This window comes from Oryctolagus cuniculus, chromosome 19 (assembly GCF_051225735.1).
Source record: "Oryctolagus cuniculus isolate XC-2025 breed Fujian yellow rabbit chromosome 19, ASM5122573v1, whole genome shotgun sequence".
Classification (NCBI taxonomy): domain Eukaryota; kingdom Metazoa; phylum Chordata; class Mammalia; order Lagomorpha; family Leporidae; genus Oryctolagus; species Oryctolagus cuniculus.
In genome coordinates, this window is record NC_142885.1 from 57,989,515 (window position 1) to 58,016,358 (window position 26,844).

General features: G+C 51.8%; 1 protein-coding gene and 1 long non-coding RNA gene across 2 annotated transcripts in view; one reads left to right on the forward strand and one right to left on the reverse strand.

Annotated features, from left to right (window-relative positions):
* The window catches only part of XYLT1 (xylosyltransferase 1), a 335,879-nt gene extending 312,184 nt beyond the window's left edge, over positions 1-23,695 (forward strand). The window contains exons 10-12 of the mRNA XM_070064777.2: positions 1,064-1,259; positions 7,370-7,703; positions 13,389-23,695. Coding sequence (XP_069920878.2) covers positions 1,064-1,259; positions 7,370-7,703; positions 13,389-13,711 — 853 coding nt within the window. The 3' untranslated portion in view covers positions 13,712-23,695. The remainder of the gene's footprint in view (positions 1-1,063; positions 1,260-7,369; positions 7,704-13,388) is intronic.
* LOC103348570 (uncharacterized) overlaps positions 18,738-26,844 on the reverse strand; it is a 226,909-nt gene continuing 218,802 nt past the window's right edge. The window contains exon 5 of the long non-coding RNA XR_016225721.1: positions 18,738-19,792. This is a non-coding gene — a long non-coding RNA (uncharacterized LOC103348570). The remainder of the gene's footprint in view (positions 19,793-26,844) is intronic.

The following is a 26,844-nucleotide window of genomic DNA, read 5'->3' on the forward strand; positions in this document are numbered from 1 at the left end:
GATGAGAAAGACAAAGGAAGCAGACATCAGGACTCTTGATAAAATTAGGCAGCAGACACAGAGCCCTTTAGAGGTTAAAAAAGAGAATGAGGGGCCGGCACCGTGGCTCACTTGGTTATTCCTCTGCCTGTGGCGCCAGCATCCCATATGGGCGCCGGGTTCTAGTCCCAGTTGCTCCTCTTCCAGTCCAGCTCTCTGCTGTGGCCCGGGAAGGCAGTGGAGGATGGCCCAAGTGCTTGGGCCCTGCACCTGCATGGGAGACCAGGAGGAAGCACCTGGCTCCTGGCTTCAGATCGGCACAGTGCGCCGGCCGTAGCGGCCACTTGGGGGGTGAACCAACGGAGGGAAGACCTTTCTCTCTGTCTCTCTCTCTCACTGTCTAACTCTTTCTGTCAAATAAATAAAAATTTAAAGAATGAGAAATGTTCCAAAAAAAAATTTTTGCCCAAAGATTTTTAATGCAGCATTGTTTAGAATTACAAAAAATTGAAACTTTCATTCAATGATAGGCAACTTGCTCTATAAAATGTTTCTACATAGAATGCAATACCGTGAATACACACACACACATACTCCTGTTTTCAGGGACTTTTCAAAGGCGTGTGGTAATGCTTCGGAAATACCATGGAGCAAAAGCAAGACCTAGTGGGTGTATGTCATAGGAGCCCAACTCTGGAGTCTTTATGCAAATATATGCGTAGGGACTAAGGCTGAAGGCAAGCTCGCTGCTAGGATAGACGGCGCTCCCACAGCGTCACTCCCCAGCCCCCAGCAACAGGGGGCTCCATAAATATCGGTGAGTTGACATTGTTTATGGGAGAAGGCATCAAACGTGGTCATTTTCTTTGCTTTCCTGCAGTCTGCATATCTTACATTTAGAATCAACACATTTATTCATAGTCTTTGGGAGCATTGACCTAGGAATGGGCTTTCAGACAGTCACAGAAGGATCCAGTAGGCCTGGTAACCCACCGGGCTGCTTGAGGAGCGGAACCAGCGCAGCCCCCCTGCGGCCCCACACACTCGTTCCCTGACTCATGCGCTGCCACTGCCGCCTTTGCAGGTACTACCCAATGGGCCACCCCGCCTCCGTCCACCTCTACTTCCTTGCCGACCGCTTCCAGGGCTTTCTGGTCAAGCACCATGCGACCAACCTGGCCGTGAGCAAACTGGAGACTCTAGAGACGTGGGTGATGCCCAAGAAGGTCTTCAAGGTCGCCAGTCCTCCCAGTGACTTCGGGAGGCTTCAGTTTTCCGAGGTAAGAGGCCGGACACCTCCACGCGTCAACGTGCTGCATTCTGTTTCGCAGTCTGACTCTTGTGTTGCAGACAGAGCAGCAGGGGACTTAGCCCTACAGATGAGCCAGCCCTGAATACCGGGACCGGCACCTTAAACCAGCAGGAGAGAGGGACGGTAGGGTGGTTTCGTCAGCAGAAGCTTGGTCTGTATTGTAATAGAGTTTCTGCTCCTCTTCCGTTTTCGTCTTAGCCAGCAACTCCTCCTAAACCTGCCAGTGATTGACAGGTGCCAAATCCACTTGCTAATGAAGTAGCGGCGTTCATCCCATTGTACAGGTTGGACCACTGAGGCTTATGGAAATCCAGTGCTTTGTTGCACCAGATCTAGGAAGCAAAAGTTCTCCCTCATGAACCTGGAATTTTCTGGATCAGAGCTAAGGAGTGAAAGAGCGCCACACCAAACCCGGTCTCTTTGGTCATGAATCATATGCCTGTGGTGGTTTTCTCGCTAGTTCCTGTGTAGACAGGTTATCACAACATAAGCACCAGGTGTATCATTGAATACATCAGTGGGTACAGGGGTAGGTGGGTGGGGTAGATGGATGGCTGGGTGGATGGACAGGTGGACAGTCAGTGGATAGACAGATGGACTGCTGCATGGTCCGCAGAGTATGGCGTCTCCCTCCTGACATAGCATCAGCTTTTGGTTTGTTATCTACCCAGGCATCACCAGCCCTGCCCATAGACCCAAAACGCCTCGCATGATCCGAACTGTTTCTTCCCCAGCCACACCCCACTCTTTCCCCTCTCACGCTCCTTCTGTCTTCATCACACACAGCCTGGTGTGTGCAAAACCCCCACCTCGAATGCCCCCCATAGAAAAAGTATGTCCCAGCTCTAGATAACGCTGTTTTGTCATTGTTACCTAAATCCAAGCGATGCACCCACAGAGAAGCCTTTGTGGCCACTGACATGACACTGTCCACCTGACACTGTCCTATTTTATTTTTTCCAACACCACGTAAGGTGTTACATATCTTGATTGGTCTGGTTGTTCTTTGGCTGTCCACAAGAAGGCTGGACCTGGAGCCCTGTTCCACAGCTGTGTCCCTAGCCCAAGAGTCCTGTCACCTGCAGGTGCCACCCATCACTGGCAGTCCGTGTGGTTCGTGGAGGCTGAGTTACACCTGCGAATGCGGACGGAAGGCACTTGGGTGGCGACACGGGCAGGAAGGGGAAGCATGGTCTAGCGTGGCAGGTGTGGCAGGTGTTGTCCACACGAACCCCCAGCACCTGGCTTCCACCTCCCCACGTCAGGAAGTAGCTCAGGGGCCGGTTCCTTTCAGCGAGCTCAGCTGCGGGTGTAGGGTCGAAGTCCATATGGAGGAGGGACCTGTGGGGCACAGCCAGGGTGAAATGGGGGTCCCCTCTGCTTGGATTCCCCTTGCAAGTCTTTCTCCAGCCCTGCACCCCGCTGAACAAGTGAGTTAAGAGTGTCTTGCGAAGATATCATTGTCGGCAGAGCTCCTAATGCGTGAGCTGGCTTTGAGCTGCCACAGTAGCTCCGGGAATGACCAGCAGCAGTGGGCAATTAGCCTTTTTGCCCCCGCTGACGCTGTCCCGGAGCCCAAGCAGCCCACTAGAGACGTGAATGTCTCGTGCCTGGGCTCTCCCGGTTTACCAGCCTGCTGGGGGCTGACTGGGTACCTGCGCCAGTGACAAACGGTATTAGCCACTGCACAGCTACTGATCGGGGAGGGTTCCCGCAGTAGGACCGCCTGGTGTGAGAACCTACAGGATGGCTGCAGATATATGGACTTGGAGTTTGTGAATTCTTCATTGTTGGTAAGGGCAGAGTTGTGAAATTGAGCGTGGAGGTGGTGAGGAACTACAGGGCTGTGTTGGGGGCCGGTGAGCATCTCCCTGGGCTTAGCACTGTCCCAGGGCCTTGCAAGGTGCCCAGCTCACGGCAGGTGGCCAGTGCAGCTGAGCCGTTCAGACGCATTTCCCCAGTTCGTGTGCACCCAGTGCCATTGGCTTGGGGAGGAGAGACTCACTCCTGCAAGCCGCTGAGTCCCTACGATGTGCTGGCTTCAGGAGGGACAGCGGCGGACCACACCACCCAGGCCCCGTTGCCATGGAATCACAGTCTGGCTGGGCAGCCTGCCAGTGAGCGAGCAAATAAATGAACAAAGACAGCTTGGCTAATAACAATATCATAGAGAAAATAAAATTTCATTTGTATGATAGCTGGGGCCTTGGGGAATGACAGGGACTGCCTTCAATGGGATAATTCCTTCGAGGCAGCTTTTCTAAGGAGATAACCTTACAGCTGAAGGCTAAAAAAAGAACCAGGCCTGGGTGGTCTGAAACATTCTACGCAGCGAGGAGAGCGTGTACAAAGGCCCTGAGGCTCGGGGGAGCAGCTCGGAGACTCAAGGAGAGCAACAAGGTCAATGCAGCCAGAGCACAGTGAGTGCGGGAGAGGGGTGGGGCGCAGGGGTCTCGCAGGCCCTGGAGAGAGGTGCACATTGTATCTCAAGCGCAGCGGGAAGCCCTTAGCGGGTTGGAAGCTGGGAGCAGTGTGTTCGGCTTGAACTTGAACGTGTATTTAAAGCTGGGTGATGGATCACTTGGAGGTAAATGCAACAGATGTCCACAGTGGGCCCAGCGAGACGACCCTGGGGGTCACGGAGGATGTGGCGGCCACAGGGCTGCGTCCCAGGCCGCGCCTCCTCCCCTCGTGCCTGCGGCAGCAGCCAGCTAAATCCTCGCGCTCCTTCGTTCAGAAAGAAGGCCCCTGGCTTCCCGCGGTCGCTGCGCCGCTCGCCTGCCTGAGTTATCCCCACTCTGCCGCTCGGGTTTCTCGTGAGTTCGCGTCTGCATCGTTTGTCTTCACTCCCCAGCAGGCTCCAGGGCGGGTCCCTGAATTGCCCTCAGTGGTTTCCGAGCCCTTCCGTTAGTGTCACCCCGAAGTAGTCCTGTGACCGTTCCTCCACTCTGATGGCATCTGTTGAAAACCAGTGTGTGGAGGGTCTGGGTGCATACGGAAGTCCATGTTCTCGGCCCCTGCTCGTTACGTGTGTGTTCAAGTTCAAGGTAGACAGATGACAGATACACAGACTGATGATTGATAGATTGATAGGTGATAGTTGGATGATAGATGATAGATAATGTATAGATAGATGGATGGATGGGTGGATTGATGCAGATAATGTATAAATGGATGGATAGGTAAGCAGGTAGATAGATAATTGAGCGCCGACTGTTTGCTCAGCATTGTTTTTAGCCCTAGAGGTATGTCTGTAAGTGAGCCAGACATCCGTGCCTTCATGCAGGAGTCCGGAGCTGAGGGGAGAGAGATGTGAATGAGCACACACAGCTGTGCAGGTCCTGGAGAGGCACCTCCGTGCTCCCTCTGCCTGGTGGACTTCTGAGTAGAGGCGATGCCCGGGCCGCAGGCGGGGGCTGGGTTCCAGCTGGCTGAGAGGAGGGCAAAGGATGGATGTCTGGTCCAAAAACAGGTCATACAGGAGTGCTGAGAGTACTCCAGGGTGACCTGGAGCCAAGGGCTGGGTGGAGGGAGAGGTGGGAGAGAGGAGAAGCTAGCCAGACCAGAAAGCTCTCCCCAAGCTGGGGGAGGGGCCGCACTTAAGATAGGGGGGTGACAAATAGGGAAACTGAGGTCAGATTTCTTCGGGAAGATCTCCAAGGCCATGAGGCCTGAATTGAGGCTTGTTCATTCACTTGTTCCTTTGCTAAGCAGTGTTGCTTTAATTCCTGTTGCGCCCAGGGCCTATAGCAGGTGCCAGGCTCCTCAGGACATTGTCCTTGCAGACCCCCAAGGGGTCCCTCCCACTCAGGAGGACCCACAGCCCCTGCAGGAGCATCCAAGCCGTGACCACCTGGGGAGCCTGACACCAGATGTGCACCTGCCAGTGCACTCGGGCTCCAGGCCAGGAGCGGGGAGTGGGGGAGGGGCTGTGTCCTGCGTGGGCAATAAGAATGCAGCTTGGGGTCACACTCGGGGGTCCCCGTGCCTCGCCCTGACCACAGCAAGCTGTCCCGCTTCTCTGAGCCTCAGTGACTTCATCTGGACAGTGAGAGAAGTGGCAGGGCCTCTCCTTTATGGAACTTGGAGTAGGAAATGAGTGGACGCAGCCAAGGGCTTCGCATTGCGCCCGGTGCGTGTTACGCCCTCGGTAAAGCCCAGCCAAGGAGCTCCATGTCCCGGTGAGGAGCGCACTGCGGACTTGCCACAAGCACAAGGCAGAAGGAAATCCGTTCTGCTTGCCCTGCGCACGCGTACTCTGAGCGGGCGCCCATGTTTACCCACATGCACCTGCCCACCTGCAGCACCCTGGGCCATTAAGAGAGGCCACGCAGAAAAGTCCCAGTGGCCGTGCAGAGCACTCCCCCGTCTGCTGTGTTCTCAGAAACACCGAATGCCGCCTCCAGGGAGAGTCCACCATGTTCTGCAATTCGAATATTCCCCAATTTGAGTTGAGCTGAAAAGACTCAAGGTCAGGGATCTACATGGGTGATTGGCTTTTTGATCATACTGTTCACTCATTCCTTGAATGCACACTGCTTGAGCACCTGCTGTGTGCAGAGCCCACACTAGGCACCCAGAAAGAGCAGAGAGCCGAGCAGACACAAGCACACGGAGCCCTCAGGCACACGGAGTGTGTGAGATGAGGAATAAGACACGGAGAGACTGCTCCCAAACAGTGCTGCTCCCCACTGCAGGAGGAGACAGGGTGGGGGGAATGACGGATCGGGGAGATGACACAGCGGCTGCAGGGGGGAGGGGCTGATGGGGGGAGTGACATGGAGTGGCTGTGGGGCAGTGGGGTGTGACCCAGGGGAGTGACCCCGAGCGGCTGCAGGGCCCCCTTCGATTGGGAGGTCAGGAGAGTGGACCCTGAAGGTCGCTGGCTGGCTGCCCAGACATGTGAGGAGGGGGTGATTCGAGCAGGACCCTGGGGCGGGAAGGACTCGGGTGAGATGGTGCTGGAGGGGCCCACTGGGGCCTTGGAGCACTGGGAGGCTGCAGGGGGTTGAACAGTGAGAGAACATGTGGCGGGGTTTTTCTGGGCAGAGAATAAGTTGTAGACGGCAGGGGTTGGTCTCAGAGGATGACACTACTGCCTGTGACACCAGCATCCCATATTCAAGTTCACATTCCGGTTGTTCCACTTCCGATCTAGCTCCCTGCGAATGCGCCTGGGCAGTCAGTGGAGAATGACCCAAGTTCTTGGGCCCCTGCACCCCCATGGGAGACCCAGAGAGGCTCCTGGCTCCTGGCTTTGGCCTGGCCCAGCTCCGGCCTTTGCAGCCATTTGGGGAGTGAGCCAGCAGGTGGAAGGCCTCTCTTTCTCTGTCCCTCTCTCTCTGACACTGCCTTTCAAATAAATAAAAATATATTTGAAAATTTTAAAAATTGTGGGTAACAAACATGGAAGGAGAGAAACCTAAAGCTAATTGCTAAAGCTACATACACACAACACACCTATGTACACATACACACAAACACATACACATGTATACACACACACACACACACATCAGCCGGCTGGGGGAAGGTGAGTTATGTGATGTCATCCATCCCAGCGGTGCCGTTCAGGGTGTTTTGGGGAGCCAGCACTGTCCATTCGTAGGAGAGCCACTGAGCTCCTGCAGAGGACAGGCAAGGCTGAGGGTCCCCACTCTGTCCTAGCTTGTGCCAGAACAACTCCGAACCCTGAGCTCTCTTCTTTTCCCGAGCAGTCGTTCCCAATGTAGTTTGGAAAACCAAGGACCCACACAGAAGCCAGCTGTGCCTGCTCACCGGGAGCGCTTCCTGCACTCGTTCACACATTCCTGCCTGCATTCGGGGCGTGGGCGTTCCCAAGCACACACCACGTACTGGGCACACAAGACCCAATGGTTCGTGAAGGGACCACAGGCCTTGTGATCTCCAGACTGGCCCCAAATCCCAGTTCTTCTGCTTCCTAGCAGTGCAACTTTAAGCAGTTGATTTAATTGAGGTCTCTGTTTCTCACCTGTATAAGGGGTACATAAAGCTGAATGAGCAGACCCAGCCCCTGGTTCAGGCCCCGTGGTCTCAGGACTCATTCTTCTGTTTCAGGTTGGCACCGACTGGGATGCCAAGGAGCGGCTGTTCCGCAACTTTGGGGGCCTCCTGGGGCCCCTGGATGAACCGGTGGGCATGCAGAAGTGGGGCAAGGGGCCCAACGTGACCGTGACCGTCGTCTGGGTGGACCCTGTCAACATCATCGCCGCCACCTACGACATCCTCATCGAGTCCACTGCCGAGTTCACCCACTACAAGCCCCCTTTGAACTTGCCGCTGCGGCCTGGGGTCTGGACGGTGAAAATCCTCCACCACTGGGTGCCCGTGGCAGAGACCAGGTTCCTGGTGGCGCCTCTGACCTTCTCCAACAGGCAGCCCATCAAGCCAGGTGAGTGCTCCTGGGGGCACTGCGGGGTGGTGGGGGAGGGGGCTCTGCAGGGCACGGCACTCGGACGCGGGGCACGTGGCCGCTGTAGAGCCGCGCTCCTGGCTCCTGGGCCTTTGTCCTGCTCGCCCGCCCCGAGAGCCATCCAGGGTCCTCCCTGCACGCCGAGGCAGTGCCGTCTGCCCTTGAACCACATCCCTGTTAGATGTTCTCCCTGGCCTTGCAGGGGGTCTGAATCCCCTTTCAGACGAGGTGGGAAATGAACCCAGGCCTGGCAGGCGCTGAGTCTCAGCAAATCTGTATACTGTGTAGACTCGGGATGAGAATTCCACTCAAACACAGGAGACAGTAGGCAGACAGACCAGCCGCATCCTAATGGAAGTTACTCGCTACACATTGGCCAGAAGTACTCGTGCACGGCAGCAGAGATTGGCAAACGATTGGCCATAAGCCAGACCTGGCCCGCTGCCTGTTGTTGTAAATAAAGTTTGATTGGAACGCAGTCACGCCCACTCATCTACATGGCTGCCTGCACTGGGGCCTGAGCTGAATGGCTGTGACGGAGACCCCATGGCCCACAAAGCCAGCAATATTTCCTCTCTGAAGCTGCAGAACAAAATGATGGCCAGCCCTGTTGTACAAGGGTGAACGGGCCAACAGACAGCGTGACTGACTGACGAAAACACGTCCAACCTCTTTAATCATGGCCGAAATGCGAATTTAAAGCAACAGGGGGTTCCGCCTCCCTTGCCATGTTGGGAATGACGAAGGTCAGACAGCACCCTGGGTCAGTCAGCCTGGAGGGTCAGGTTCATCTGCGCGTGCTAAGCAGGAGGGTAAACTGCGGAGATGGGCTTGGAAAACGGTTTAGCCTAGTGAAGTGGAACGTTTACTGTCTGAAAAGTCTACCCCAATCGCAGGCCCCGTAGAGACAGATGCAGAAACGGTTACAGTGGGAGTGTTCCCGGCAGCGCAGAATCAGAAACGGTACGAGTGTGCAGCGTGTAAGCGGTCTGCTAGTGCACTGGAGTACTATGCAGCCATGAACACTGCTGTAGCACAGTGCTGGCCGGCGTCAGCCTGGAGAGCACTCTGTCCAGGAGGGCGTCACGGGATAAGTCACAGCCCGGGTGCATGTACTGGAAGTTCCAAAACAAACAAAGCCAGCGCCGTGACGCGTGCCAGTTCAGTGTCTGTGAGTCCGCACAAAGGCAGTGGCGTCCACAGGACACAGAGAACACGCAGGGTGTCAGACCTGGGCCTGCCTGCCCCTCTCCCCCTCAAAGGTTTATTTTACGCTTCCGTGTCTCCTCCTGCACTGTCGGGAGCCAAGGGAAATGTCTTTCTCGTGGCTCCAATCCTGCCTGCGGGGGCAGCCTCTGCCGGCAGTTTGGTGTGGATCCTTGTAGAGGTTTCTCAGTGCTTTTAAAGCATGGACAGAACGTCCCCCGTGCTGCTTTTAAAAGCAAAATACATTTCGTACTGACACTTGCTGTGCTTTCTACGTCGGGGTCTACAAAGCTGCAGCTTCATGAACCTGACTGGTGGACACGTAAACACCGTCTGTTGTTTGGTGTGACTACCGTTACGCCTCAAGGAAGGGTTTTTAAATTATTTATTTCAGTGGCAAAGAGATCGAAAGGGAGAGGTCTCCCATCTATTGGTTCACTCCCAGTACCCCCAGTGGCCAGGGCTGGGTGAGGGCTGAAGCCTAGAGCCAGGAACGCACTGCCGGTCTCCCGCATGGGTGGCAGGGCCCCGGGTTCCTGAGCCCTCGCCACCGCCTCCCAGAGTCTGCAGTAGCAGAAGGCTGAAGTCGGGAGTAGAGCTCCATGTCCAACCCAAGCACTCTCACATGGGTCGCAGGCATTTTAACTGCGAGACCAGCAGCTGTCCCAAGAAAGGTGTGTGCTCAGCAGGCACAGCCATAAGAAAGATCCTGGAAGCAGGATTCCAGGGCCCTCTGTGTCTGTGGGCCTCCGGCAGATACCAGACTCCACGGGGTAACAGCAGTGTAGGCTGCACACGCAACCTGCCTGCCTCCTCCCGAGTTTCCTGCACAGAGCCTAAAACCCAATATAACGCGAATGCCATGGAAATAGTTGTTACACTGCGTACTTAGGGCACAATGACAAGGGGGAAACGTCTGGACGTGTTTAACACAGACACAATTTCTCCCTTCAGTTACTTTCAATCTGCAATTGGTTAAATCCACAGATGCGGAACCCGCAGGCCTGGGAAGTGTTCTCTGTCTCAAAGATAACAAACCTGAGGCCAGTGCCATGGCTCACTAGGCTAATCCTCTGCCTGCGGCGCTGGCACACCCGGTTCTAGTCCCGGTCGGGGCGCCGGATTCTGTCCCGGTTGCCCCTCTTCCAGGCCAGCTCTCTGCTGTGGCCCAGGAGTGCAGTGGAGGATGGCCCAAGTGCTTGGGCCCTGTACCCCATGGGAGACCAGGATAAGCACCTGGCTTCGGATTGGCACAGCGCTGGCCATAGTGGCCATTTGAGGGGGATGAACCAACCGAAGGAAGACCTTTCTCTCTGTCTCTCTCTCACACTGTTTAACTCTGCCTGTCAAAAACAAACCTGGAAGCCAGGAGCACACTACAGCCTCTGTTTGCTAAAAACAGCTCTGGGCTGGCCAGGTGTGCAGAGGGGGGCCAGGTGCAGAAGGTGGCCATATGACAATGGCATAGACCCGGGGAGGGTATGCTGGAATTCTAAAGGGGGAGGGGCTTGAAGTAAATTCCATCCACTTCTGCTGTCTTTGTGCTAAGCAAGAGAAAGACAGAGACCTAGTGTCCTGGAGATGGAAGCCTGTTCCACTCCTGTTTGAACCAGGCCAACAGCCCTTTCAGAACCAGCGGACGCGAGCCCGCTCACTTAGTGTACTGCAGTGGTGAGGTACGCAGCCTTGGCCTCCCGCAGGAGGTCCAGGATGGGAGAGATGCACCTGCAAGACAGGACAGAGGCGTGGTCCCAAACCCACCCCCGCAGTGAAGCACGCTGGGAACTTCGCTGGGGCCTGATTTCCCCAAGCTTTTCTTCCAGGGTTTCTGAGACAGGCAGACCTCTTCCCACCCGTGCCCAGAGCAACCCAGGGGTCGTGTTACCCCCAAGAGGATGCAGCCCCCAGGGCATCAGTAATCGTATTTGTTAACCATGTTGCAATGACAAGGAACACGAAGGTGGGAGCAATGCAATTTGTAAAATGATTCATCAAGAGTAATTTGCTATTGACGCGTCCCTGGTAATCTCAAGAAATCTGATGAGGTGGAATTGAAGAAAATTTAATTATAGAGGCAAGTATCACAAGCTGATACTGTAATAGCATTTCCCACATTAACCTCATTTTTCATAAGGGTTTCTGCACCCACCGCAATATTTAGTTCCTGGTGTTTGCTAGCTGCTCCTTCCACCCGAATCTCCTGCCTTTTAGCAGTTTGGATTCTCCCCCGCCCCAGCCTGTCATCTTGCACAAGGTGGCACAGACAGGCTCTGGTGCCACACATGTCTGCCGATAGCCGAGAGAGGTGGGCCAACCCCAGCGCTCAGGGCCCTGGAGCATTGGGGCTTGAGGGAATTACATTCTTGTCTATGGCAGTCAAGCCAGTATTCTTGTTGCTGTTAGAACGAAGGGCGGGCATAGGGTCTTTCTCCCTCTTCCCCTCTCAGGACCACACGTAGTAGAAGCAGCAAACCTGCTGATTTCCGTGCCCTGCTGGTCGCCGCTGGTGGGGACAGCTGCTGTCAGGCAGACGGAAGCGCTGTCTTCCGGTGGTTGTGTTGTCTCCTAGGTCTCTTCCATCCCTCGCCACGCTGAACTGAGCCAAGTCTGCTTTGGTGAAACGCAGCGCCCCAGATGCGTCGCCAGTCTTCTAGGTGCATGCTTGTATGTAGCACTAAAATAGGCAATGATTGGGAAGTCCTGCAAACTAGGAATGACGGGCTGCTTCCCCACACCCCCAACGCCTGCACCTCTGCCTCCCCACCTTGAAGCCCTGGAGCGTAGTGACAGCCCCTCCCATGCACCCTTCCTTCATGGTTTATAGACGTGAACTTCTGCTTTTGCTTCTTGCCAGGGCTGTGGGTCTAACTGATGCCCATTTTACAGCCCTGCAGGGCTGTGTGTGTGTGTGTTGTGCACATATCACACCAGCAAGAATAAACCTAGCTAAACTTTCCCAAGCATTGAGGACATGCTAGGTTCCATTTTAAGCACTTCATGGGAGTTAGCATGTTTAATCCTCACAAAACAAAACTTGGGCATGTTGAGTCGAGTCGAAGTCAGAAGCCATATGCTGGATATACAGGAGTTGGGGACATAAACCCAGATGGGCTGATGCCGTACCTGGGCTCTTACCTGAGCCCTGGACAGAGTAGCTGGCTCGAGGCAGGTCCCCAGCAAGGCAGAGTTACCGAGAGGGCCACTGCGTGGCGTTACGTCTCACCCCCGTCTGGTGCAAGGTTCATGCTTTGCAGGACGAATCTGCATGGCGTGGCCAGCGCTGGTGCCTGGGCTTTTCCGGAGTTCACGGCGGACCCTCAGCAGCCCAGAGCTGGGCTTCTCGCCGGGCTTCCAGCCTGGCTCCAACACGCATTACCGGTGTGACTTGGGGGAAGGTGCTTCATTGGGCTTCGCACTTGCTGTCCCCTCAGCATCTGCCTGTGGCTTGTTCCCACACAGCAGTCAGCACTCAGCGTGGATGTCCCCTCCCCGCATCACTCAAACCCAGGGGTCCACAGACCTTCCCCATCCAGGGCTGGGCAGTAAATACCTACAGCTTTGCAGGCAGAATACACTCGCCACCATAGCCGCTCCCCTCCGCGTGGCAGCACAAAAGCAGCCATAGATAATAAACAAGTGGGCACAGCTGTATTCCAATAAAACTTTATTTATAAAACCAAAGGGTGGGCGGATTTTGCTCAAGGGCTGTGATCACCGGTCCTCTGCTCTGACCCTGGTCCCTGTCTGTTCTCTGCCCTCATCCCTGCCTGACATGATCTGCCTTAGGGACTTTTTTGGTGTCAGTCTCCACCGAATTGTAAGTTCTCCACCTGTCTGGCTCATACCACTGTCTGGAATAGTCTTGGCTCTCTAGGAATGCTATGCGCATTATATCCTTATCCAAAAAATAAATTCCTTAAAGACTAGAGAGGCCTAGTAAGCGTGTGTTGAGTGAACACCTTGCAAAAAGCAGGTGCTTAAAAACAGGCATTGGACGACTGTCTGGACCATGGAAGGTGTTCTGCGATTACAACAAGGTGACCTCGAAAAGTTTGTGGAAGACGGAATTAAAAGATAAGCTACTTTTGGTGCAAAAAAATGAAATTCATGCAGTTTTTCCATAATATGCATTTCCATTCATTTTTTAACCTCCTCCTAGTCGTGGATTTCAAAATGTTTACACCAGAGTGACCCGATGTTTTAGTTCCATGTTGCACAGACTTTTTGAAGTCTGTCAGGTGCGTTGGATGAACGAAGGCCCTGTGCCCCGTACAACGCGGGTTGTGTCCTGGTGGGCTCCGTTTCTTTGCCTGTAAAATGGGACTGCTGGGATAACTTCCCGACGTGACTATTGTGTGAATTACCGAGGTGAGCCGAGGGCCGGTGCAGCTCCCGGCGGGCGGAGAGGCGGGACGGTGAGTGGCTGCTCTAACCACGGCCTCTTCCCTTTGCTTCCAGAGGAGACCCTGAAGCTGCACAACGGGCCCCCGCGCAGTGCCTACATGGAGCAGAGCTTCCAGAGCCTGAACCCGGTCCTCAGCCTGCCCATCAGCCCCGCCCAGGTGGAGCAGGCTGGGAGGAACGCAGCGGCCACGGGCACGGCGCTGGAGGGCTGGCTGGACTCGCTGGTGGGCAGCATGTGGGCCGCCATGGACGTCTGTTCCACAGGCCCCACCGCCTGCCCCGTCATGCAGTCCTGCAGCCACACAGCATGGAGCTCCTTGAGCCCCGACCCCAAGTCGGAACTGGGGGCCGTCAAACCCGACGGCAGGCTCAGGTAGCACCGGGCACACGTGCGCCACGGTGGGATCTCACTGGGAAAGCAGCCAGAGGGGCTGGTGGGTTCTCAGCCCTGGTGTCCCACGCAAGGGGCCCGGCTGGCTGCAGAGTGATGGAGAAGGGAGGTCTGGAAGCCGGGGCAGGGTTGCCAACAACCTGCCACTGGTCAGCTGGGAGGCGGCTCTGTGCCGGCGGCGGTCTCACCTCTCGGGTCGAGCCTCAGGTCCTGCAGCTTCTCATCTCCCCCGACCCCTCCCACCCCGGCCGACAAGTGATTTCAAACTTCTGTTTCAAGCAGCAGCACTTTGGTGGCTCGGCGCAGAGGTAGGCAGAGGTCCAGGGTGCAGCTGAAGCCCGAGCTGCAGAGTGAGAGGTCCCCTCCCCCGGGCGCAGCCCACTGGGCCATCTCCGCCAAGGGCGTCTGCTGAGGACCCTCTGCAGAACACAAGGGCTCCGTAAAAGCCAGTGTGACAGCACTGCCCAAGCCTCCAGCCCCAGCCCCAGCCCCAGCCTTCTGCTTCTCTTTCCGCTCCTCTCCAGCCAGCCCCGACGTCACAGGCCCCGGAAGCCCACGTCCTAGCCCTTTCCCAGGGAGGAGGCAGGCTCGCGAGGGCTCCAAGCCTCCCGTGAGTCCTTTGTGGGCTGAGCTGTCTGCGTATCTAGATGGGCAGGAAAACTTGCTGTGCCATGGCCAAGGCCCCCCAGCAGGGTGGGTGGCCGGCCCACACTCCCCCTCCCCTGAGGCTGCCACACTTGGTAACAGAAATGGGCTGATGCTTCGAGACAGGAGCCTCGAGTCTCCCAAGCCATTCGGGACCTCTTGGTTCCTGGAAGTCGGGAGCTTAGGGGACCATGGCCGTGAGACTCGCAGACCTGCAGGGAACAGAGCTCCTGAGCTGGATGCCAGGGCAATACCCGGCACCCGCCGGGGCCCTTCCGTTCCGAGCTCAGGCAGGGAAGCCTCCGACTGGCACACTCGGGGCTGCTGGGAGTGACCACAGCGCTGGACCAGACGCGCCGCCTCCAGGAAGCTGCATTGCAGGTCGGGTTTTTAATTCCCTGCCCTTCTTTATCGGAGCTGCCAGCCAGCCCATCTGGACACCCGACGCGAACAGGAGGAGGCCGGGTCTCACAAACGGGGCAGCTTGTTTAAAAATCAAAGCTCCTGTTAGTCACCGGGCTCCAGTTACCGGAAATCGGGGTCGGGGGTGGGGGCTCTCCTTCCCGTGCTCCCCCTGGAGGCCCACCCTGCCTCCTGCCATCCCACCTCCCTGGGAAAAGTCACACCCTGCTTGCCAGCTGTCCCCATGGGTTGGAGGAAACTGCCCGCTGCCCCCGCCCAGCAAGGCGGGATGGCCTGTTGGCCATGGAGGACTTGGAGAAGGGACACTTTTGGTATTTATTATTTCTCTGTTTTAGTCCATGACTAATTCGTAGGTGCTGTTTTCGCAGCTTGTCGATTACGTTCTCTTACTAACTGAAGCTGCCTTTGTTCACAAAAGGCTCCCTCCCCTTTCTCCGTCTGTCTGCCCTGCACCCACCTTGTCCTCAGAGGAAAGCAGGGATGTTGGACCCCAGGAGGAGAAAGCTTCGAACTGCGTCACCCACCGGCTGGAAGTAGGGAGCCCTTGGGACCCTTGGAGCCCCACTTTTCCTTCTGCAGGGCGGGGATTCCTGAGCCACGCCCACCCCAGGCTCCGGGATGTGCCAGGCGGGAGGCCCAAGGCAGGACTGTGTTGTGTGCAGGGCGCCTGAGCCAGCCCTGCGTGCTTCCTCCAGGGCTTCCTTTAGCCAATCTCACTTTGGGCTTGGAAGTGACCGAGGCAGAGGAAAAGGGGCTCCTTCGGAGGGAGGTCCATGGTAGGCAGAGGGGGAGACCCCGTGGGCACCGTCCAGGTGCAGGCTGCCATCCACGGCAGGGCCAGTGACCTCAGAGCCCCCGGGATGGTCTCACAGACTACAGGAACCCTGCCCTGGGGGCCACATCCTCTTTCTGCCCCCAGTGTCCCTGGGCTGCTGTAGCCGCATGGACAGCCTTTCCTTCCACCTTCCTTGCCTGGCCTCTGGGGGCGCCCTGCGTGTGCTGGGGGCTGCACATCCCCATACAGGGCCCTCGCCCTTGAACATCTTACTTTTTCCCACCCAGAAACCAGAGCAGAAATGACAGAGCCAGCTTCCTCTGGGGACCACCCCCCCCAAACCTCCCCCCATCGACTCCTCCTCCTCCCAAGTGATTCCAGAGCTAAGTCACGTGGGCGTTCCTTTGTCTCCTGTATTTTGGGACCAGAGAATAATTTTGCAGATTTCTATTTGGTTAAACAAAGAGAATTCCAAGCACAGCCCCCTGTGATGTGAGACAGGGAGAGCCTTTCCCTGGGAGAGGATACTGTAACTCCTTTTATTTTGTGCCCCACCCCCACCCCCAGTATGAGAAGGATTTATCGGAGGCCATCATTCAGGCAGCCTGGAGCTGTGGCGGCCCCAGGATTCCGAGGGCACAGAGCCGAGGTCGCTGCAGGCCACAAGGCCGTGTGCGGAGTGGCAGCAGGGCAGGCTCAGTGCGGACTAGGTCCCCGGGAGCTCAAAAGGCGTGGAGGTAGGACTGGGGGGTAGATATCTGGGGTTGGGGGAGGAAGCGCCCATGGGCTGGGCACAGTTCCCCACCCAGCCCATAATTCTAAGGCAGAAACGGAGCTCTGCACGTGGCCAGGCCCAGCCCTGCTGCCCAGCACCCTGGGTTTAAGAAGTACACTAGGTCCTCCTCTTGGAAAAAGACCTCCTGGTGGGACCAGGGCTCAGGCTGGCTTGATTTCCTATCGTCAGTTTCACTTTTAAAATGCCACATGAGAGAGAGCACACAGTCCCCCACCCCAGAGGGGCAGCTTACAGCTCCTCTGGGCACCTGTGTGGCGTGGCAGGTGGGGCCCCTGTGCCCTCTGGTTGTCTGCTTTGCAGATAAGAGGTGGACACAGGCTGAAACGCTGGCCTCGTGGCTGAGCAGGCACCAGGCAGACAGCAGCAGCAGCTGGGTGTGGGGCCCAGCCAAGTTCACTACGGGGTGGGGGGACGTGCAGGCGGTGGTCCGCCTACTCAGCCTTCGGGATGGCGAGGAGGGCCTTACAGACCAAAGCCACACCCTGTGGCAGCTGGGTCCTGGATGCAAGCCTGTGCCTGGTCCAGCACCCGCTGTCCCCGGGTGTGAGTCCAAGTCCAGTGCGGTACAGACTTCCACTTTGGAAAAGGGAGCCATGGACCCAGGTTTTTGTGGGAAATCTAGATGTTCAGTGTTGGCTATTTAAAAAAACCAAGATTACGGATGAAGAAACATTTCCTAGTTCCCCCTGGGCACTGCCAGCGACCTCTGTCCTCTGGGGACGGGGAGTTCAGGGGCTGCCCTGGCGGGAGAGGAAGAAGCTGGCATTAGGGCAGGGTAAAAAAGGATGGCTCACATGGGACTGGCCCCTCCCCTCCCGGAGACGGCCCCACAGAGGGGACGCTCGTGGTCAGCTCTCCTGCTCCCAGGACACCTGGTGCTAAGCAGAAGGAGCAAGACTGGGGGTGCTAAGCTGCTGCTGCTTAGACACGCAGAGGTTCATGACTGCCTGGGTCTACACCGTCATGCCGGGCAGACGAGGTGAGGACAGGGTCCAGGAGGGCCGGGGTAGGGCGAGAGGCAGCTGGGCCCGCTCCAAAGCCCAAGTCTTGGCTGCACCTTCCAACCCGTGCAGCCTCTGCGTGAGCCGCACGGGGCTGTCCTCGCTCATGGGTCTGCCTCATGGGTCTACCACAGACGCTACCTCACTGTGTCTGCTGAGACGTTTACCTGGGGGGAGAGAGGTGTCCAGATCCGCTGGGGCTGAATGTACGATCTATGCAAACCCCCGCCCCATCTCTGTCTCCCTTTCCTCCTCCCCCCTTCTCTCAGAAGTATTTCTTTCTGTAACCTTGCAAACGGGATGCTGTACAGGACCCTCTGGGACAGGAGGGCTTCCCACGCCTGTGTGTTTCCCTCCTGCGGTCCTTGCTTCTGTTCTCGCCGAGCCCGTGTCGGGAGAAAGCGGCCTCTTCTCTCTCCACTTGGCTGGGGAATCCTCCCCCCACCTCTTCCCAGGCACCACCGGGAAGCAGGTGCTGCCCCCTTGCGCCACCCACCCCCATGATCACCGTGTTCTCCATTCTTCATTCCCTTCCCACTTGCTTCCCCCCAATCCTTCGCGCCCACGCCCCCCAAAAAGCCTTAGGTTCCTCCTTTTTGAAATGTGGCCTTACGATTATTTTCTGGAAGCCGACCGTCCTCCCTGTCCCATCCCCACCAATGTCACAGAAGACAGAGCACCCGCGAGCCCGTGGGCAGCCCTTGGCACCAAGGTCTTCCGTAGGAGAAATGGGCTTCTGGCCTTTCCTATGGGCAAAACGAAGGCGTGGGTGCTCCAGGGAACCGCAGCCAGCGCCCGCAGCCTTCTCTGAGCCCGTGGGGCCGCTGGGACAAGCTGGGCGCTCACAGCGGCTCCCCGACCTGCCCCTCCCCTGTGACTGGGTGAGTCAGGAGAGGCTCTCGGTCCATCTCTTCCTCCTTCCCACCTGGAACGCGCTGGCGGTACGTATCCCCGTGAAGGGTCGTGTTCTCAACACGAGCACCCCACCCCACCTCCGGACGACACCTCCTTACCCTCCTATCGCTCAGTGTTGATGGAGGCCAAAGACAACCCCAGGGTTTTCATAGGAAATTCACTGGAATTGAGCGCAATTGTCTTTGTAGTCCCTTCGTCTTATTTTTTTTAATTTTTTAAAGATAACAATTACGTTGTCGATAGCGTTTATTTGGGTACTTGTTAGAGAGGCCTCACAATAAGTTATTGCCCCCTTCATTGTTCTCAAAGACATGTGGTGATATAGTTTTTAAAAATAACTATTTTGTTATAGATCATAATATGCATAAAACTGTACAGAAATATTTTGTAATGTATTGATTTTAAAAAAAGAATCTGTAAATAAAGTTTTAAAAGAGAGAGAATGAATTCAAATGGCACACTCTGAAAGATGTAGATATTTTGCTATTTATTTAAAGGAGTATTTTAAGAGATATTGGACTATCTGAAATTAACCAACACTCAAAGTTCCAAGCACCCAGATACTTCTCCTCCAGGTAGAATGTGTGGGTCTCAGAAACAACTGTGTAACCTGCCCATTTTTTGCACCTTTTCTGTCTTTTCATTTAGCAGGAAAACAACAACAACAACAAAATTGTGCCTTAGCTGTATTTTTTTGTCTAGGGGAGTTTGTTTCTGTCCGACAAAGCAAAATTTTTGCAGAAAACAGTGGATGTATTAAATACTGTATCATACCAAAAACACTGCAGGTGTATATAAATGCTTTCTGTCATACTGTGTTTTCAGATGCAGAATTTTAAAATTAAAAAAAAAAAAAAACAACACTGTCTTTATGGAACAGTCGCTGTGTGGTTTTTTTCCCAGCAACGCTGTGCATCTTCCTGCAGCCATCCGTCATCTGCTCGGTGACGGACAGGATCGCTATGTAATTTATCAACCAAATGAACACTTTTGAGAAGGAGAGGAGGAACCAAGGTGCCGGGAGGCTGAGACCACAAGGCATCAGCGGGACCTCTCGTGGGAGAACCTGTGCACATGTTCCCCGTGAGGACTGCTGGCCTCTCCCGATGGGCTCACTGCACTGCCCTCCTGCAGGTGAGGCTGGGACTCCAGTGCAGGTGTGAGAGTTTACCCCCTCCTGGGGTGGGGGGGGGGGGACTGCAAGGAGACCGTGCCTCCCAGAGTTTGCAAGTAGTTTTCTCTCTGGACTGCTGCGTCCTTGCTCTCAGGTGTGGCCAAGTGACGTACTTTAGGCCAGTGGGACGCGGGTGGGTGCCCAGGAAGGCCTTCTCTGTCTTTTCCCCATTTGCCGGTTCAGAGGTTCTTGATTTTGTGTATTTTTTCAGCTGGTTGATTCCACAGCTGTCTTTGGGAACCATCACACAGCCCTCAACATAAAGGCAGGCAGAGCCACAATACAGAAGGGACCTGGGCCCCTAGACAGTCACTTGGAGGTCTTGTAATCAGAGACACCTGTCGGTGACATGAGAAGAACCGAGAATGTGTCTGTTACAGCGGCTGTCCATCCAGAAACGGAAATTCACATATTCCTTAAAGAAAACCCAAACACCAACCCCTTTATTCCATAGACAGACACACAGCCAGGTGGGTGAAATGATGTGCCTGATGCCACATGTGGTCATTCTGATCAGGTCTGGCAGCAAAGTTTTCCATCCCCCAGCGACACCTGGACAGGTCTTTGGGAGAGCCAGTTCCTTCATCTGTGGGCCACTCACTGGGACACTTATGTGGGGCCTGTGACAGCCATGGCCCAGGACAGGGAGTGCCCAGCTGGCTGGGATGTGGGGATGCCGCTAACTCACCCTTTAAAATCCTTACAGGCCAAGTGTGGCACTGAGACCCAAAAGGATTGTATCAGCTGATGGATGGACCCAAGCCTCATTGGCCAGCACCCTTGTCCAGCCTGCTCGTTCAACCAGTTCCCTCTTCTCTGCCCAAAGCTAAGTCCTCAGGCAATGAGTTAGTTTGCAGGGGGGGAATACATTTCTGAAGGACCACAGGAGTGAGGCTCAGAGCAGTCGTCCTGGCACAGGGAGTCCAGGGGATGAGTAGGCCACGAACGAGCAGGTGAATCACCTTAACTGATTAGCAGTGCAGGCGTGGGACAGTCATCCAAGTGGCTATCTTGGACATCCATCATTTGATTACTATTTGTCAAAACATGGGTTATCGAACAGTAATCCTTGATTTTTTACCTTCAATAATAAGGTTACTGAGCCAATGTTACTGAAAGACTGGTTGGCCTTTCTTGCTTATGTGACTTGTTCTTAGCAGCTCTTATTCAGAGAATACGGTGTGTGGGTTGAAGTTCATCGAGTTAATGTTTTTACACTGTTTTCCTTCCTTCCTTTCATGGGGAACCCCTTTACAGACAAAATTAGCCTCAATATATTTAAGAGAGACCTTGAAAAATTGGAGATGGGGAACAGGTGTGTGGTGCAGGGGTTCAGTCACTGCTTGGCACGCCCACCTCCCATACTGGGGGACACCTGGCTCGAGTCCCAGATACTCTGTTTCCAGGCCAGCTTCCTGCTAAGGCACGCCCGGAGAGGCAGGTGATGGCTCAAGTCACTGAGTCCTGGACACCCACACGGGCGACTCATCCTGAGTTCTGGTTTCCTGGCTTCAGCCTAGCATAACCATTCCTGACTGCAGGGGACATTTGGGAAGTTACAAGTGAATGAAATAGCTCTCTCCATCCATTTCTCTTCCTTTCAAACAAAAAGAAAATAAATAAAAATCTGAACAACAGATTCTTTTAAAAAACCGGGAGGGCTAAGTGCCGGAGCCACAAGTTCTGTCTCAGCAGCATCCCTACCCCACAAGTGAAGCTCTCCAGGGCCCCCCGGGGCACAGCAGCAGCTTCTACAGTGCTGGCCCGAGGCCTTGCTGCCTGCGTGCTGGAAACAAGTCAAGGCCAAGAGTCTGAGAGACCGAACCAAGAGCAGGTCATTCCTCCTCTGAACTTGAAAGGTCAGGAAGGTGCACACTTGAAGGAGGCGCATATATGATCCAGCTATCCTGCTGCTGGGTATAAACACAAAAGACAAGAAAGAATCCACTGTCTCAGGTGTCAACCTGTTTCACCGTGCTCACAGCAACACTGTTCAGCACAGCCAAAATGTGGAATCAGCAAAAGTGTCCATCATCAAATGCGTGGATAAAGAAAAAGGATGAAATTCTATCATTTGCAGCAAAATGTCTGGCACAAGAGGTCATCACGCTAAGTGAAATAAGCAGCCACAGGAAGGCAAATCCTCGTTCAAAATTTTAAAATGTAAATGTTTAAACAAAATGTTAAATGTTAAAATGTTTAAAATTTTAAAATCATAGGGGCAGTTCCAAGATGGTGGAGTAGGGAGAGAGCTTACCGCCCTAGCCCAGAAGATAGTTTAAAAAAACTGGAGATATTGTAGTCTTGGGGAAGAGTTAGGGAGAAAACAGCAGAGGAAACTCTACTGAAATTAGAGGGACATGGTGGACCAACATGGAGGGCATGGGTGCCCACAGCTCGGGACTCCAGCAGCCAAGCACCTACACATTAGCACTGGAAAGTGAGGTGAGACCACAGAGCTCAAGCCACTGGTGAAAAAGTGGCAGGAAGAGCCTAGAGGAAACCTGGCATGGAGCCCCATGGGGGATAGTATACCTGCCAAAGGAGAAAAAAAAGGATTGGACAGACACGTTTGTCTCCGCCCCCCCATCACTTTACAATGGGGTACTGTAACGAGCCGATAGAGCGGGCACCATTTTGGAGATATGTAACAGCTGATCAGCTCGCATCTGTGCCCAGCAACCAGCTGAGTGGAGACTCCTGTCTTGGGTGGGGAGAACTAACAGGGGGCTAGGAGCTTGTGACTGTGTGAAGCTTCTGAACTGGGACTGTGAAAAAAACTGAGGGTGTGTGGGAGGATTCATGCTGTGGCTGGGACTTTGAGCAGTCTCAGTAGGAGATGCCACAAGGTTGGGGGTTCCTGGTAACCTGGTGAAAGACATTGCTGGAGATTCGGAACTTACACTGAGGACTACACAGATCCTTTGTGAGGTCCTTGGTACAGAGCGGACAAATACTGTACCCACTGGAGCAAGTACTCAGACAGAGCTCAGCTGAGCAGAATAAACTTCCCTTCTGATTAAAAAAAAGTGATTTACCATGCCAAACCTGGATATTTCACCTTAGGTATGCCCTTAACCCTGGAGAACTGAACAGAGCTCCCTGGTAACACCCACTACAAGCTTCTAGATATTCCCTGAAAGCACACATTCCACTTATCTACAGAGTCATAGTACAAAGATAAAAGCTGCCACAGCAAAAAAAAAAAAAAGAAAGAAAGAAAGAAACCACAAATGCCAAAAAAATGCACCGATTCAAGAACCAAGAATAAGAAAGACAACAAGACTCCCCCAATAGAACACAACACTCAATACTAGATTGTGAAGATGATGAGATGCAGGAAATGGAATTCAAAAAAAATTGATCATAAGATTACACAGAAGTAATCATAAGCAAATGCTTCCTAAATCCTTACAGGACATGAAAGAAAATTTCTCCCATGAAATTGAGACCTTAAAGAGAAATCAAAATGAAATGGAGAAGTCAATAGAACAAATACAAAATGCATTGAGGAGCCTTAACAACATATCAGTGAAGCAGAAGAATATCAGACTTAGAAGACAAAGCACAGGAAATTATACAGTGAAACCAAAGACAAGAAGAAGAAATTAGAAAACTAAAATATCACTGTTGAGAATCTACAGGATACTATCAAACAACTCAACATATGGGTTCTAGGAGTTCCTGAAGGCACAGAAAGAGAGAAATGATTAGAAAGCCTTTTTAGTGAAATAATTACAGAAAACTTCCCTAATTTGGGAAAAGATAGGGACATCCAAGTACAGGAAGCACATAGAACTCCTAATAGATGTGACCAGAAAAGATCTTCACCACGACACACTGTAGTCAAATTCACCACAGTAAAACATAAAGAGAGGATTCTAAAATGTGCACAAGAGAAATGCCAGATTACTTTCAGAGGATCTCCAATTAGACTCACAATGGACTTCTCATCAGAAACTGTACAGGCTAGGAGAGAATGGTGAAATATAGTCCAAGTCTTAGGAGAAAAAAAAAAAGTGTCAACCCATAATACTGTACCTTGCAAAGCTCTCATTTATGAATGAAGGTGAAATAAAGACTTTCCATAACAGAAATTGAAAGAATTTGTCACCACCTGTCCAGCCCTGCAAAAGATGCTTAACGATGTGTTGCACACACAAACATGGTCATCACTACAAAATAAGGTAAAGGAAGAAAATCTCTCAGTAAAAGTTCAAAGTAAATTCAAAGTAAAAAAATAGGAATATTTTTGGAAAAATGGCAGGGCAAAGTCATTAGTTATCAATAGTCACCTTGAATGTAAATAGCCTCAGCTCTCCAATTAAAAGACACAGGCTGGAAGAATGGGTTGAAAAACAAAACCCATCTATTTGCTGCTTACAAGAAACACATCTTTCCAACAACAGCGCATGCAGACAAAGTGAAAGGTTGGAGGAAGATATTCTATGCCAAAAAAAAAAAAACAAACAAACAAAAAAAAAAAACAAAAAAAGAGCTGGTATAGCCATCCTAATATCAGACAAAATAGACTTTAACAAAAAAAAAAAACTGTTAAAAGAGACAAAGGACACTATGTAATGATCAAAGGATCAATTCAACAGAAAGATGTGACTATTATAAATGTATCTGCACCTAATTACAGGGCACCTGGCTATTTAAAAATAATTGTTAAGGGATTTAAAGGGAGACTTAGACTCCAATAAAACAGTAATGGAGGACTTCAATACTCCCCTTTCAGCAATGAACAGCAACCAGACAGACAATCAGCAAGGACACTGCAGAGTTAATTGACACTATAGACCAAATCTACCTAAAAGCTATCTACAGAACTTGTCATCCTGCAGTTGAAGAATACCCATTCTTCTCAGCAGTGCATGGAACTTTCTCTAGTATTGACCACATTACTAGGCGACAAAGCAAGTCTCAGCAAATTTAAAAAAAAAAAAACACCTTGAAATCATACCATGCATCTTCTCAGGCCAAAATGGAATGAAGCTGCAGATCAGCAACTCAGGAATCCCTAGAGCATGTGCAAACACATGGAGACTGAACAACATACTCCTGAATGAACAGTGGGTCATAGAAGAAATCAAAAGAGAAACCAAAAACTTTCTGGAAACAAATGTAGATGACAACACAGCATTTCAAAACTTATGGGATACAGCAAAAGCAGTGTTAACAAGAAAGTTTATAGCAATAGGTGCCCACATCAAGAAATTGGAAAGGCACCAAATAAATGAGCTATCAATGCATATCAAGTATCTAGAAAAACAGCAAACCAAACCCAAAACTAGTAGGAGAAAAGAAATAATTAAAATTAGGGAAGAAATCAACAAAACTAAATCAAAAAAATTACAAAAGATCAGCAAAATGAAGAGCTGTTTTTTAAAAAAAAAATAAACAAAATTGACAAGCCATTGACTCAATAACCAAGAAAAGGAGAGACCCAAAGCAATAAAATTAGAAGTGGAAAAGGAAATTTAACAACACATACCACAGAAATAAAGAATCATGAGAAATTATTACAAAGAGCTGTATGCCAACAAACTGGAATACCTAGAATAAATGGATAAATTCCTGGACACATACAACCTACCTAAATTCAGCCATGAAAACAGAAAACCTAAACAGACCCATAACCAAGATGGAAATTGAATCAGTAATAAAGGCTCTCCCTAGAAAGAAAAGCCCAAGTCTGATGGCTTCACTGCTGAATTCTACCAGACATTTAAAGAAGAACTAACTCTAATTCTGCTTGAGTTATTCAAAATAGTTGAAAGGGAGGGAATCCTCCCAAATTCTTTCTATGAGGTCAGCATCACCTTAATTCCTAAACCCAGAAAAGACACAACAGAGAAAGAACTACAGACCAATTTCCCTGATGAACATAGGTGCAAAAATCCTCGCCAAAATTCTAGCCAATCAAACACATCAGAAAGATCATCCACCTGGATCAAGTGGGATTTATCCCTGGTATGCAGGGATGGTTCAACATTCACAAATCAATCAATGTGATACTTCACATTAAAAAAAATGGCTAAACAAAAAACATATTATCTCAATAGATGCAGAGAAAGCATTTGATAAAATACAACACCCTTTCATGATGACAGCTCTAAGCAAATTGGGTATAGAAGGAACATTCAAGGCAATTTATGGCAAACCCACAGCCAGTTTTATATTGAATTGGGAAAAACAGGAGCATTTCCACTGAGATCTGGTCCCAGACAGGGATGCCCACTCTCGCCATTGTTATTCAATATATTCATAGAAATTTTAGCCAGAGCCATTAGGCAAGAAAAAGAAATCAAAGGGATACAAATTGGGGAGGAAGTCAAACTATCCCTATTTGCAAATGACATGATTCTATATAGAGAGAATCCAAAAGACTCCACTAAGGGACTATTGGCATTCATAGAAGAGTTTGGTAAAATAGCAAGCTATAAAGTCAATACAAAAAATCAACTGCCTTTGTATACACAGGCAATTCCACAGCTGAGAAAGAACTTCTAAGGTCAATCCCATTCACAATAGCTACAAAACAATCAAATACCTTGGAATAAATTTAACCAAGGATGTTAAAGATCTTTACAATGAGAATTACAGAACATTAAAGAAAGAAATAGAAGACGATACCAAAAAATGGAAAAATGTTCCATGTTCATGGATTGGAATTATCAATATCATCAAAATATCCATTATTCTGAAAGCAATTTACAGATTCAATGAGATACCAATCAAAATACCAATGACATTCTTCTCAGATCTAGAAAAATAGATGATAAAATTCATATGGAGGCACAGGAGACCTTGAATAGCTAAAGCAATCTTATACAACAAAGCCAGAGTCATCACAATATCAGAGTTCAAGACATACTACAAGGCAGTAATAATCAAAACAGCCTGGTGCTGGTACAAAAATAGATGGATAGACCAGTGGAACAGAATAGAAATACCAGAAATCAATCTAAATATCTCCAACCATCTTATATTTGACCAAGGACCTAAAACCAATCCCTGGAGGAAGGACAGTCTCTTCAACAAATGGTGCTGGGAAAACTGGATTTCCAGATGCAGAAGTATGAAGCAAGACCCTTACCTTACACCTTACACAAAAATCCACTCAACATGGATTAAAGATCTAAATATATGAACCAACACCATCAAATTATTAGAGAACACTGAGGAAACCCTACAAGACATTGGTACAGGCAAAGAGTTCTTGGAAAAGACCCCAGAGGCACAGGCAATGAAAGCCAAAATTAACAATTGGGATTGCATCAAATTGAGAAGTTTCTGTCTGGCAAAAGAAACAGGAAAATGAAGAGGCAACAGAAAGAATGGGAGAAATTATTTGCAAACTATGCAACTGATAAAGGATTAATAA